Source organism: Bufo gargarizans, chromosome 7 (genome assembly GCF_014858855.1).
Source record: "Bufo gargarizans isolate SCDJY-AF-19 chromosome 7, ASM1485885v1, whole genome shotgun sequence".
NCBI lineage: Eukaryota > Metazoa > Chordata > Amphibia > Anura > Bufonidae > Bufo > Bufo gargarizans.
Genome location: NC_058086.1, coordinates 39,857,638 through 39,872,357, shown reverse-complemented (window position 1 = coordinate 39,872,357; position 14,720 = coordinate 39,857,638). Strand labels below are relative to the sequence as shown.

At 45.5% G+C, this 14,720-nt stretch overlaps 1 protein-coding gene across 1 annotated transcript in view; it reads right to left on the bottom strand.

Moving 5' to 3' along the window:
• Window positions 1-14,720, bottom strand: part of SLC44A5 (solute carrier family 44 member 5) — an 81,175-nt gene that overhangs the window by 65,413 nt on the left and 1,042 nt on the right. Inside the window, 1 exon segment of the mRNA XM_044302287.1 lies at window positions 3,360-3,408. Within this exon segment, the coding sequence (XP_044158222.1) occupies window positions 3,360-3,408 (49 nt within the window).

The following is a 14,720-nucleotide window of genomic DNA, read 5'->3' as shown; positions in this document are numbered from 1 at the left end:
GAATGTGGGGGCATCTATGGTAATGTTCACACAAATACATTTCTGGAATTCTTCCGGATTCTTTTTTTTCAATGGTGGCATCTGTCAGATTCGCACAAGCCTAACACGTTGGCAAAGAAAACAAGTCAGACAGCTTGAAAGTTGTTTACGAAGAAAGAGTGGGGCGCTGAGAGTGGTCAGACCGGGACACGTTAGTCACAAGAGCCCATTCTGCTGCCAAAAAAGAGCCCTTTGCTGTGCCCTGTATCGAGTGATGGAAAGTGTTTGTCTTCTAATTAGCTTAATTCTTATATTCCACCGAACGCAAAAGACCAAAGGCTCAGAGGTAGAGATGAGCTAATTTTTCAAAAATTCGATTCGCCGATTCACCGAATTTTTGGGAAAAAATTTGTTTTGATCCGAATTTATTTGCAGTGAATTTCGCTAAAAAACAGCTATTTCCTGGCTGCAGAGAGCCTGTATAGGGGTGTAGAACACTGTGCCTCGCAGTAACACATAGGGAGTCTGCTGTGGTAGTGAAATAATACTGTGAGTCCGTATGACATGCAGATGACCGGCGTCGCTCTTAGAATCACTGCACTCTTTACTTATTCGGGCAGTCACGGGGCCAAATTACTCAAGTATGAACTCAGCCTTACAGGTCGATGTTAGCGCCAAGAAGAAGCGCACTCCCTTTACACCTTCGGCAGCTGATTCCACATAGATGTCTACAGAACCTGTTCTATTAAACGCTTATACAAGTAGAGCCCCCCGACAGAGTGGAGAGGGTGTCAGCAGTAAGTTTGTGTTGACGTCACTGATTATTTTGCCCTTCCTCTGATCCATCAAAACAATAACCCCCAAAAAACGGATCCTGTCTGTTGAGCATCCGCCTTCACTCGGTCAGCATTTTGTCAGTAATCCATCAGTATTGCTAAAGCCAAAAAAAACAGGAGTGGATCCAAAACAGAGATGACACGTGAATGGAATATTTGCATGTCTTCTGTGTTTTGTACCCGCTCCTGCTTTTGGCTACCAAATCACAAGCCAATTCTGATGGGACCACACAGGCCTTACAGCTGCTACACAGACAGGATCTGTTGTGCATCTTATTTTTCCTTCCTTCTGACAGATCAAGAGAAGGGTCAAATAAATGATGATGTCAGCCAGGCCGAAAGGCAAAATAGTGGCCCAGTCATGAAGTGGGGAGGGTGGGAACAGCATGAGAAGTCCACAGAGTGGCCCTTTGACATAGTGGTGAGGTGGAAGTAGCATGAGGAGGATACAAAGTGGCACAATGACAGTGTGGAGTTGGCAGCAGCATCAGGAGACCACAGAGTGGCAAGGTGACAGTGTAGAGGTGGCAGCAGCATCAGGAGGCCACAGAGTGGCAAGGAACGTGAGCGCAGAGGGCCCCCCGGTCAGACCTGCGAGAGGATGGACCATGGCGCAGATAGGCAGCGGCCAACTGACTACATAGGATGTCTCTATAGTAGTTCAGTTTGTCATCCCTCTCAGCAGGTGTAAAATAGGCCCCCATTTTGGACCGGTAGCAAGGGTCCAACAAGGTGGAGAGCCGGAAGTCATCCCTCTGCCAAATGGTGAAAATTTGGCTGTCACTATGCAAGCGAGCATGCATCGGGCCATTTGTGCAAGTGACGCGCAGGAACTCCCTGCCTCCATCTCCACTGCATACTGCCACGGTGTGTCTGTGTCCTCTGCCTCATCTTCCTCATAGCCCTGCAGCTCCTCTGGCTGCTCCTGCTCCTCCTCTCCCGTCACCTGTGTATAAAAAACACCCATTTTGCTACACATTGCTTGTGCTCCAACGTCCTCCTCCAGTTCAGCCCCCACAGGGCTCATGTGGCCGTGAGATCTAGGCGTCACGTCTCCAGTCCCCTGACCAGCCAGATTTACCGGCATTTGTTCCAAGACATGAAGCAGTGGAATGACGTTCATCCCGTAGTCCTGGCGACTGACAAATAACGTGGCCTCCTCAAAGGGCCTGAGCAAACGCCAGGTGTCACGCATGAGCTGCCACTGGCTGACATCAAAGTTACACAGGGGAGTACTCCTGTCCGCTTGGATCATCAAGAAATTGTTTATGGCCTTTCTCTGTTCGTATAGTCGGTCTTACATGTGGAGGGTGGAATTCCAATGGGTGGAAACGTCGCATATCAGCCTATGTTGGGGGATGCCGTTCTGCCGCTGCAGCTCAAGGAGGGTGTGCTTTGCGGTGTACGAGTGGCTGAAGTGCATGCAAAGTTTCCTGGCCATTTTTAGAATGCCTTGCAGATGGGTGGAAGACTTTAGGAACCGCTTGACAACCAGATTAAACACGTGTGCCATGCAGGGAGCATGGCTCAGCTCTCCTTGACGCAGCGCCGACACTATGTTCTTCCCGTTGTCAGTCACAGTGGTTCCTATTTTGAGTTGTCGCAGAGAAAGCCAGAATTCCGTTCACCCAGGCAAACAAGGTGCAGAACAGCGTGACACCGCCGTGCCCTACACATGTGGTATTGCTGGAGGGGCACTGTGAATTGTCCCTGCACTGGAGGCTGAGGACACGGTGGAGGATGAGGAGGCAGAGGCGGACATTGTCGCAGGACCAATGGGGTGACAATGTGGAGGCGGAAGCGGCGTCACCTGGCCAAGTTGCTGGCGTGGCTGTGCAGGAACCACATTTACCCAGTGGGCCGTAAAGGACATGTATTGTCCCTGACCGTAGTTACAGCTCCACACGTCGGCGCTGCCATGCACTTTGGCAGACACCGACAGGCTCAAGGACTGGCCCACCTTCTGAGAAATGACGGCTTGGGACTCTCCACCTCGGCTCAGCACAAGCCGTCAGTTTTCTGAAAGGTGCAGAGTCCACCACTTGGAAATGTTGGATCTATATTAACTTGGGGAGCCTTGTGGTGTGATGAAGGGGGTTATGTGTGCTATTTGTGATCCAAATTCCATAGGTTAGGGTGTGTCCTATTTAAAGGGGAGGGACAAGAGAGTAAAAAAAAAAAAAGCCACAGATCACTTTTTACAATCTTCCTTCTCAAAAGTTGACGGATTAGGCGTTATAATAATAAAAAATATATATATATACACCGTACATATAATGTTACAGGGAGCTGTCATTTAAGGATTCAGATATTCTGCATGCAACAAATGAAAACCCATAGCCATACATTGCCAAAAAAATCTAAAGCCATTATAAAGTTATTATATCTCTTGTAATACCGTCATTTATGGCCAGCATAAAAAAAAAAAATATCTCAGTCCACTGCAACCCCAGTAAAAAAAACAGAAAGTAAAGAAGCAAAGCTGCGAGGCTGCAAAATGCTGAATACTGAGCTATGAAATGTTGTAAACGGGGGCGCACATACCTGTTTCCAATGGGTCCTTTAAACTTTGGATCAAACTTCCTTGGTTCACCTACAATATAGAACAAAGCATTGATGTGATGTGTATTCATAATCCACAGTCTTATTATGCAAGTCCTCTGTTAATCCTCCTGGAAGTGTATGAATAAAGGTACTTTCACACTAGCGTTTTTCTTTTTCGGCATAGAGTTCCGTCACAGGGGCTCTATACCGGAAGAATCCTGATCAGGCATATCCCCATGCATTCTGAATGGAGAGTAATCCGTTCAGGATGCATCAGGATGTCTTCAGTTCAGTCGTTTTGACCGATCAGGCAAAAGATAAAACCGTATGACAAGCGGAGAGACAGATCCGTTCTAGCAATGCATTTGTGAGATGGATCCGCATCCAGATCAGTCTCACAAATGCTTTCAGTCACATCCAAATCGGCGGATCTGGCGGGAAGTTCTGACGACGGAATTGCCCGCGGGATCGCACTGCCTCAAGTGTGAAAGTAGCCTAAATTATTGGTGTTAGCATGGATGTGTCTCACACACTCCAATCAATGCTGCCAGCGACAGACTGTGTAGGCACGCACCCTGTTAAAGGGGGTGGTAATAGGCTCAGTGGGTGTAAAAAATATATAGCGCTATATAGCGCTTCTCCATCCTAGTGTGTGGATACACACTATCAGTATTTAATAGCGCAATTACAACTGGCGAATTTCCCGACAGCGGCAGTAGTTTGATAAAGGCCAAAGTGGCCGAAACGTCACATCACGACGCCGCATTTTCTACTAAACGAAAAAAAAATTGACGCAAACGCACAGTGCTGGAGTTTTCAATTTTATTTACTACGTGGGGCGGGAACCCGACTCCAAGCAGCAACCCTTCAGAGTGCCAGGAGGTTTACATCTCTGTAAAAAAAAAAAAAAATATATTATATATATATATATATTTATATATACCCATACTCTCCTTACTGATACCCCACCATTCCTACTTGGCCTCTTTCACACGGGCGAGTTTTCCGCGCAGGTGCAATGCGCGAGGTGAACACATTGCACCCGCACTGAATCCGGACCCATTCACTTCTATGGGGCTGTTCACATGAGCGGTGATTTTCACGCATCGCTTGTGCGTTGCGTGAAAATCGCAGAAAGCTCTATATTGTGTGTTTTTCACGCAACGCAGGCCCTATAGAAGTGAATGGGGTTGCGTGAAAATCGCAAGCAAGTGCGGATGCGGTGCGATTTTCACGCATGGTTGCTAGGTGACGATCGGGATGGGGACCCGGTCTTTATTATTTTCCCTTATAACATGGTTAAGGGAAAATAATAGCATTCTGAATACAGAATGCAAAGTAAATTAGGGATGGAGGGGTTCAAAAATCAAAAATAAAAATTAAACTCACCTCATCCATTTGTTCGCGCAGCCCGGCCTCTCTTCTTCTTCTTTGAGGACCTGAAAGAAAAGGACCTTAGCGCATCACATGGTCCATCACCATGGTGATGGACCATGTGATGAGCGCAGTGACGTCACCAAAGGTCCTTTTCTCCCAGGTCCTCAAAGAAGAAGAAAGAAGAGAAGCCGGGCTGCTCGAACAAGTGGATGAGGTGAGTTTCATTTTAACCCCTTCATCCCCAATTTACTATGCATTCTGTATTAAGAATGCTATTATTTTCCCTTATAACCATGTTATAAGGGAAAATAATAAAATCTAAACAACACCGATCCCAAACCCAAACCCGAACTTCTGTAAAATCCGGGTTCAGGTCTGGGTACCAAACATACCCATTTTTCTCACACGCGTGCAAAACGCATTAAAAAGCTTTGCACTCTCGCGGAAAAATCACGCATTTTCCTGTGACGCACCCGCATCCTATCTGGCCCTCACACGCGACACCCGTGTGAAAGAGGCCTAACCCTGGGTTCACACCTGAGCGTTTTACAGCGCGTTCCTATGCGCTGTAAAACGCTCAACAAGGAGAAACCAATGATTCCCTATGGGAATGGTTCACACTTGGGCGTTTTACAGCGCGCGCGTACGATCGCGCTGTAAAACGCCCGACGCTCCAAAAAGTACATGAGCGACTTTTGGGGCGTTTGTGGCCATAGGACACTGTAGTGAATCACACAAACGCGCGTCAAACGCGCGTTTACTATTACAAAAACGCGCATAAAAATGCGCGTCAAAAACGCGCGTAAAACGCGCGTTTGCGCAACGCTCAAGTGTGAACCCAGCCTCAGGGTCCATTCACACGTCCTGTTTTTTTTCATCCTGAAAAACGGTCCGTTTTTTGCGGATCCGTTGTTCCTGAAAATGTTTCCGTATGTCATCCGTATGTCATCCGTTTTTTGCGGATCCGCAAAAAACGGGAACATGTATACATTTCAATAATCAAATAAAGTTGTTTGGATTTCTTTGAAAAAAAATTGAAGAAAAAAAAAAATAATTTGTTATGTGTTTCCAGGAACGGAATCCGCAAAAAACGGATGACATACGGAATGACATCCGAATGTCATCCATTTTTTGCGGATCCATTGACTTTGTATTGTACCAGGATCCGATTTTTCAGGACAAGAATAGGACATGTTTTATATTTAAACGGACATGCGGAACGGAACAACGGAAACGGACAGCACACATTGTGCTGTCCGATTTTTTCCAGGACCCATTGAAAATGAATGGGTCCAGATCTGGTCCTGATCTGTTCCTGAAAAAACGGAACAGATCAGGAAAGAAAAAACGGACGTGTGAATGGACCCTAAGACTTACCACGTCCACGCTGGTCTCTGCTTCCTAGCAATTTATTAATAGATTTCCAGGAGGAAGAACAGAGGAACACACAACACAGGTGTAATGCAGCATTCTGTATTATTTTTTCATGCAGAGTATTTTCCATCAAATATAAAGGAATCTGAAATAGTGATTCCAAACATGGGTGCGAACAAAGACAGTCACTTTTGACGTTTTGAAAACATCTAGCTACCGCTTTATACTCCCACCGTACATTCCATCTTTTACCTTCTGTGACAGTGTTTACTGCACTTCGTTCTGGCATTCTATTCATGAAACAAGTATCTCTGTAATGACAGAGCTTTAATCGGGCTGCCTTGAATGGGGTTGTTTATTTAAGCTATAATTTGTGTCACCAGTAAGTAACGTCCCTTTTCGGGTGCAGTGAGCTGCGGGTCTATAATTCTCTGTACACACCAGCAAAGGCATTGGTTACATTTTAACTTGTTTACTCATATCACCGCCATCCATTATTTTTCACCTTGACGGACATGATGGGAGTTGCAGTTGTATAACCGGTTGGGAACCACTGATTGTCACCTTTGATTAGACATATAATTAGAGTCAGGATTAGATTTATAAAAAAAATTATCCCAGGAAAGTGTACGGAGGAATTTTTAGAGCCAAATACCAACATAATTAATACTTCCATATACCGGTAATGCCCTCACAATACTGCTACTCAGTGCCCAAGTAAAGCTGCCATGCCTTAATTCCTCCATAAAGTGTCCAAAGAACACCACAGAGTGCCCATATGACACACACGGACATATATTTTCCATACAATACTGCTATTAAGTGCTCAAAAATACTGCCATCCACTGCCCAAATAATCCCTCCATATAGTATCCAAATTTTACTACCATATAGCCTACACATGACACTGGCATATTTTCCATACAATACTGCTATTCAGTCCCCAAATAATACTGCCATAAACTGCCCAAATAGTCCCCCCATATAGTGTTTTACTACCATATAGCCCTCACATTACACTGACATATTTTCTATACCAGGGATGCACAACCGGCGGCCCTCCAGCAGTTGCAAAACTATAACTATCAGCATGCCTGGACAGCCTACAGCTATTAGGGCATGTTGGGAGTTGTTGTTTTTCAACAGCTGGAGGGCTGCAGGTTGAGCATTGCTGTGCTGCCATTCAGTCCCCAAATAATACTGCCATGCTCTGCCTACATTATCTCTCAATAAAATTTTTAAATAATACTACCATATAGTGCCCACATGATTGACATCTTTTCCATATAATACTGTCATTCAGAGGCCAAATAAGTGTCATACACTGCCCAAATAGTCCCTCTGTATAGTGTCCAAATAATACTACCATATAGTCCACACATGACACCTGAGATATTTTCCATATAGTACTGCCATTCTGTCCCCAAATAATACTGCCATGCACTGCCTAAATAATCTCTCTATAAAATGTCAAAATAATACTGCCATATAGTGCCCACATGACAATGACAATACTGTTATTCAGTGCCCAAATAATAGTGCCATACACTTCCCAAATAGTCCCCCCACACGGTGTCCAAATAATACTACCATATAGCCCCCACAAGACACAGACACATTTTCCATACAAAAACTGCCAGTGGACAAATAATATGGCCACACATTGTCCAAACAATCCCTTCATACTGTCTCCAAATCATACTACCATATAGCCAGCATCATGACTCTGACCCAGTTTACACATAAAACTACCATTTACCCCTTCACCATTCAGGCATTGTATGGCGGTATTATTTAGAGTCTGGTAAAGTCCCTGGTGGTCTAGGCACTGAAGGGGTTTATGATAAAGGCTCTTGTGCTCCAGGGCATAAAAATGTATACACTCCACCCTCAGGATGCTCCTGGGAGTCCAGTATCTTGGTGTCACCCTAGAAAACAGGTGCCCTGTGCAAATGTCCAGTTTGCCACCTTCTGAAATTGGCCCTGAATAGCATTAATACTGATTCCTGCTGTGGATGGCTTGGGTGTGATCCCCATCATTGTTATATTAATCACAACTTATGTTTGCACTTCAGCCGGTTACAGGAACATAGCGCGGAATCTGTTATCACAAGGGTAGGCGTTGAGCAGAAATTCTTCGCTCTCTGTTCGGCATCATTCTCTAAATATACATTTTAAGGTGGAGCAATATATTTCATGCGTGCACCTCCCTCCATGTACAATAGGACCTGCACGCTCAAGGCAAGCATTCACGGAGATGATGTAAACCTGGCATAGAGAGACAGGGTACACTCTGTGGGTCCATGTCTTGTGATATCGCAGGCCATATTGTGTGGTTCCAAGCTGTACTATGTGCCCCTTAAGGGTTAAACTAGCAGGTGCTAATAGATCCAAGAAGCAGTGTCCATGGGGCTGTATACTTATGCCTGGCATAAAACTGGAAAGGACATGTGGGAGGAGCATTGTAAGAGAGCCATGTCACCGCCTCCTAAGTGTCCTTTTCAGATGAATGCCGGACACGTTCTGATGTCCCTGCTTTCCAGTGTTAAAAAAAATCTGCTGTGTTCAACATTTTTTGTAGTAGGTTATCTGCAGTGTTGGGCTGGGGTTCCTTGGGTCCACCAGAGGAAATTTTTCTTGGGGCCCAACCCCCATATCATCAATAAAGTCTAATCGTTTTTAATTCAAAGAAATAGATCCTAGAGGCAAGTGATTAGCTCCAAAGGAAACTTCAAATAGGTTTGCTTTTTCCCCGAAAATTAAGAGCCCACTATGGTACCAGGGCCCAGTCCGACGCTGGTTATCTGAATTATCTTGCTCACATTCAAAGCACCAGGGCTTTGGGACTAAGCTTGCAGCACAATACGATCCCAGAGATGAGAGCGGCGTTGTGTCTGGTCACACTCCCTTCATTCTCGTGATTGTTGAGGGTCTCACCGGTGGGACCGTCACTGATCACACATTGATACAAATTATTTATTTTTATTTTTTAAAGGTTACATGACAAATTCCTCTTTGCTATCTCTGTGAATGCAATTATACTAAAGTATAATACAAAATGACATGTAGCTAAATGAAGCAGCTATGGAGTCATCATTTAGTCACAGAGTCACCCGGGCTTCTTATTTATTTCAGCCCTCTCTCTCTGAAGCTTCTCCGGTTATATTCTCTTGTGAACTGAATGCAAACTCCAATGAGCGTCAGGCCGGTGTGAAAAGTTAATACAATAGTATAAAACAGCGTCCTGTGCCCCAAGTCTGTATGAGGCTCTACAGCAAAAACTGGAGATCCAGGGTCACCGCTACTGTATGCTATTCAATGCATGGCTTCTAAATGTCTAACTTATTAACCACGAGACTTTGCACCCATTGTTGTATCGGAGATCCCTTATCAATCATACGCTACAGTCACTACCCCTCCTGTAGGTGCACAGAATTACAGAGACGCCAGACATTTCTGAACTGAAAATAACTCCTTTGACTTGCATATGCTTCAATAGTTTTCAAGATCTCTGCTTCCTGTCAGAGGCTGAAAACCTGACCTGAAAAGATGCTTCTCACAACGCTACCAAGAGAGATTTATGAAACACTGTAGCAAATCTTGCAACATATAATCCGACGGGCTTTACACCTCTGGATATAAACAAGAGTTTCCATTTATTTACAGGAAGCAGAGATCTTGAATCACAGTCGCACATTACCTGAGCACTTTATGAGTTTTACTCATTGGCCCAGATTTAATCCTAAATGTGGCGTCAGTTTAGACTGGCTGTCCAGACCTGAACCAGATCGGACTCTATACAAACTTACTTTGGTCGGCTTCGGGCTCATTCAGACGACCGTATGAATGGGTCCACATCTGTTCTGCAATATTGCTTTACGGGTGCGGACCCATTCATTTCAATGGGGCCACAAAAGATGCGGACAGCACATGGCAATCATGGACAAGAATAGGCATTTCTATCATAGTGTCTGCCATTTGTGGTCCGGTATCCGTGTTTTGTGGATTCGCAATCTGCGGACCGCAAAACACTACGGCTGTCTGAATGAGCCCTTACTCTGAGAATTTTTTTATTATGCCAAAATTGTGGCACAATGGCGCATCTTAGGTCCCACCTCTTTCCCTAAAGTCCCGCCCATTTGCTAAATACCACCCCCTTGTAGCAAACCTAGCTGCGCCAAATTGTGCCACTTTTTAGATAGATTTTTGGAGCAAACACTAGTTACTACATAAAGTAAATCTGGGCAATTTTTTTCAAACAAAAAGTTCCAAATCTCCTTCATAGACATAGATGTAACATATAGCATGTTGTTTGCCACCACTAGAGGGAGCTTACAGCATATTGTTTATACACTGAATTTAGAAATAAGACGGAATTGCTCCTAAGCTCCCCCTAGTGGTGTCAGTATGTCTATGCGGGAGATTGGGAGCTCTATAAAAATATATTATGAAATTAATCAGCACAGGATTTTAGACTTCAAAATTACACAGTGATATAAAGTGGAGATCCCCTTCAAGATCGCTTTACATGAAGCAGAACAGTGATGATTAATGCTCAAGACGACTATTAACCACTAACAAGCAAAACAATAAATGGCAACGAGACTGCACTAATCTTATATGAGAACAATCAATTTCTTGAATGATGTTTTTCATAGTTTATTGTTTTAATTTCATTTACTTGAAGACATTATTAAAACTAATATTCTCAGTGGTTCAGATCTGAATTATAATGGCTTTGTGAAAACAGACTCTTAAAGGGGTTCTCCGGTTTCATAAAGAAATTGTTTTCATCTGCCCAGAGTATCCAAAACACTGCATATTTTGGCCCCATATACCAGTTTTCCATGACAGCACTTTCCCTCTGCTGTCAGCATCACTGCAGCCTGGCAGGATGTTTACAAGCAGAACTTCCTGTTTTCATTTGATTCCTGCTGTGCTCTGTAACCAATCACAGCATGCTTTGCTCTGTAATAATTCACAGGCTTGCTGTGCCTAGCTAACATGGAGAGGTGTAGGGACATGAACAATGTGGTAGGCAGAGCAAGCCTAGAGAAACGTCACAAAGCAAAGCATGCTGGGTTTGGTAAGATAACCGGAAGCTGATGAAAAGAGGAAGTTCTGCTTGTAAACATCCTGCCAGGCTGCAGTGATTCTGAGAACAGGGGAATTACAGATAAAAAAAAATAATTATGAAACCGAAGAACTGTGTTAAAAGAACTGTCCACCTCCGACAAAATCATATTGTTAGAAGGGTCCCCCAATGTTAAGTTGATCACTGGGTGTTCTGCTGCTGGAATCCCTAGTGATCAAGTGATCAATAATAATACAGCATTTTTGCCTGTGCACCGCCTGGAGAGGTTGGCCTCGACTAACAGCTGTCAGGTGAGCCCACAGCGTTGAGATTTTTGGAGCTGTTTGGTGTGCAGTGAAACAGAAGGGATGCGAGGATGGGAGTGGTGATTGTGGTCCCAAGAGAAGTAGTTGTACTCACAGTTCACAGGGCCGTCCTCCCTCTGGCACTTCCTAAGGCCGTGCAGTAAATGGAGGGCGCACCCTGGTATTGGTGGTAGTTGGAGTGCCCTTGATGGTGGGTCTTTGGCAGGGTGCAAGAGGCATAGGCAGCAAAAATAATGGTAGTAGTAGTCCCTGAGTCTCTTTCTAAACACTTTGCAATCTATTAAAATCGACCAGAGGTGTGTTGTTCTCTTAACTCTTTCTGCAAGTCCCGGGGTGAGGCATCATACCCTCTCCACAAAGCAGCAAAGTCCATAGCCATAAACGAGCATTACCTTTGCCATCACACACAGTCCCTTGTGATCCTAGACAGTCTATGGATGTCTTTCCTGCTATCTCTCAGGGTTACTCCTCTCAGGAGTTTGGCACCTGCCCACAGAATAGAGGGATGGAGGATCCTGATAGGAAATCTCACACTGCACAGACCCATGCAGCTCCTCTTACTTTGGCAGCTTGGGCCAGACTCACTGGATGATGCAACCAAAACTGCACAGCTCCTCCCTCAGAGGGGATGGAAATGCCTTCATCCTTCTGAGTAGGGCACAGTAACTAAGCCAAAACTGCATCACCTCATCCTGCCGTTCATGTAGGCACTAGTGTTAAGCAAACTTGTGTTGTTAAGTTCGGCGTCCAAACTTCGGGTTATCGAAGAATCCCACTATGGATTCCGCTACCCACCCCCAGGAACACCCAGCTCTGCCTGGGAACGACCACTTGTGGGCTGGGTTAATGTTATCCCCCCCATCTCTGCCCAGGACTGCCTTAATTTTCCAGGATTGTCTCTATGGGTTTAATAGGTACGGGGAAATCATAATATATGTGGGATTTTAAGGGGTTTACCATTGAGAAAAGATGGTGGTCGTGGGCACAGAGGGAATTAAACAAAACACCATCCCAGCCGCTCTTCTTCCACCACTGCCTGGGTCCCCGCTGCTCTCTTTTCTTGACACACAGGAAATGCCGTTATGCCAATCACTATCTGAGGCTGGTCATCATAGTGGTGTGTCGAGAAGGGATCGGGAAGTAGAGAGCAGCGCTAACCTGTACAGTGTCAGAACCAACTCATTGGAAAACCCCTTTAGGGTACAGCCATAGAGGGTTGAATTTTCCGCAGTCAAATCAGATGCGTTTTGGCATTAAAAGCCGCATGTGTCTTAAAATCTCAACCACGTTGCTGGCACCGTGAAACGCTGCAGATTTGCCACACATAAATCCATGGCAGCAAATCTGCGGCATTTACACCACGTGTGAACATACCCTGAATGTGAAGTAGCTCTAGTCCCTTGTCAAGACCGCTGCGGCTGAGCCATTTTATTCGGGGAAAATACTTTTTAACGAGATTTGGCTTCTTATCTGAACCAGTCACGCAGGAATGTTTACACGGAGCGATGGTCAAAAGTGAAGATCCCAATCAGGCAGCGTTCACAGCTACATTGGAAGCTCCGTCAGGAGCCTATGTCGCAGATTCCGTCACATGGCGGAGAATACAGTGATATATAACGCTATTGTTTTCAGGCAGAACCCAATGGTTATTACGGTCTATCGGGCGCTGATGGTTTCCTTCATGTGATGGATCCGGGGCTATGGCTTTATAGATGGAAACCACATTGCAGTTGTTCAGTTGTGAACTCGAACTAGAGCTAAGACCCACACTCCTCTGCTTGAATGGATGGAGTGGTGGTCATGCATGCGTGCTGCTCCACTCAGCTGCCGGGGATACCAGGAGCGCTTGTACTTGCCTATTTCCACCAGTCCCATAGAATAGAATGGAACATGCTTGTCCATCACTCCATACAAACTGGGAGCATGGGCCCTCATTCTTATAATTGGCGGTAGCCCCAGCAGTTGGACCTCCCCGATCAGACACTTAGGCTAGGGCTAATAAGTCGCGCAACACATAGGGCACAACTACACTGCATCATGTGTCGCATGACATTTCGAATGGATTTTTTGCGACTGTCGTGTCGCATGTCGCAGTGCAACACCATAGACCAGGGCTGGCCAACCTGCGGCTCTCCAGCTGTTGTAAAACTACAATTCCCACCATGCCCGGCTGTAGGCTGTCTGTGCATGCTGTAAGTTGTAGTTTTGCAACAGCTGGAGAGCCGCAGGTTGGCCATCCCTGCCATAGACTATCATTATAAAAATTGTCGCGCAAAATTGGTGCGACAAAATGTCGTTGTGTAGCCCTATCCCCTTGTCTTAATGGGACAACTCATTACATGTCCCAAAACTTCTGTGCCGCTTTTCCAGTGCCCGCTGGGCATGTAGTCATTGGTCACTTTACCTTTGCAGCCAAAAACTCTTCTCTGCCGTTACAAGCCGCTCATGCCCAGGTGACCACTGAGGCCACAGATTGTCTACAGTGATTGCTGCAGGACCAGAGGTGGCGGGAACCAAAGCGGCAGCGGCGCTGGATCAGTGAGGCATATTTAAAGGGTGAGTAATGGTTTTTTTCTTTACTTTTTGGCAACTTTTGAAAAATCTCAGACAGCCCTGTAAAGCTACGTGCCGTAACATATAAGGGCTGTACGACACCACCAGATTATCTGACAGATTTTCTGACCAATCATTGGTCAGATGGCCATTTACACACACAGATTTTTTGTTATACACACCAACTATTGGTCTGATTGGACAGAAATTGGTCAGATAATCTGTTGGTGTAATACAGCCCTAAGCCCCGCAACCAAAATCAGTTTTTAAAGGGGTTGTCTGGGCTTCTCAGGATAGGTCATGAATATATGATCGGCGGGGGTCCGACACCCGGCACCCCGCCGATCAGCTGTATGAGGAGATTGAGCACATGCAGTGCGCACGCGCTGCCTCCCTTTTCTCTTCCTGTCTGTTGCTGCTGTCTATGGTCTTTGCCATAGACAGCAGCAGCGGACAGGAAGAGAGAAGGGAGACGGCACGTGCGCGTTGCATGTGCTCCATCTCCTCATACAGCTGATCGGCAGGGGAACGACACCCGGTCATCAGGATCAGGATGATGACCTATCCTGAAAAGCCCAGACAACCCCTTTAAGGCTAGGGCTACAAAGCGCCGTGTGGCGTGACTTCCTGTCGCAGAAAAGTCGCGCAATGTTTTTT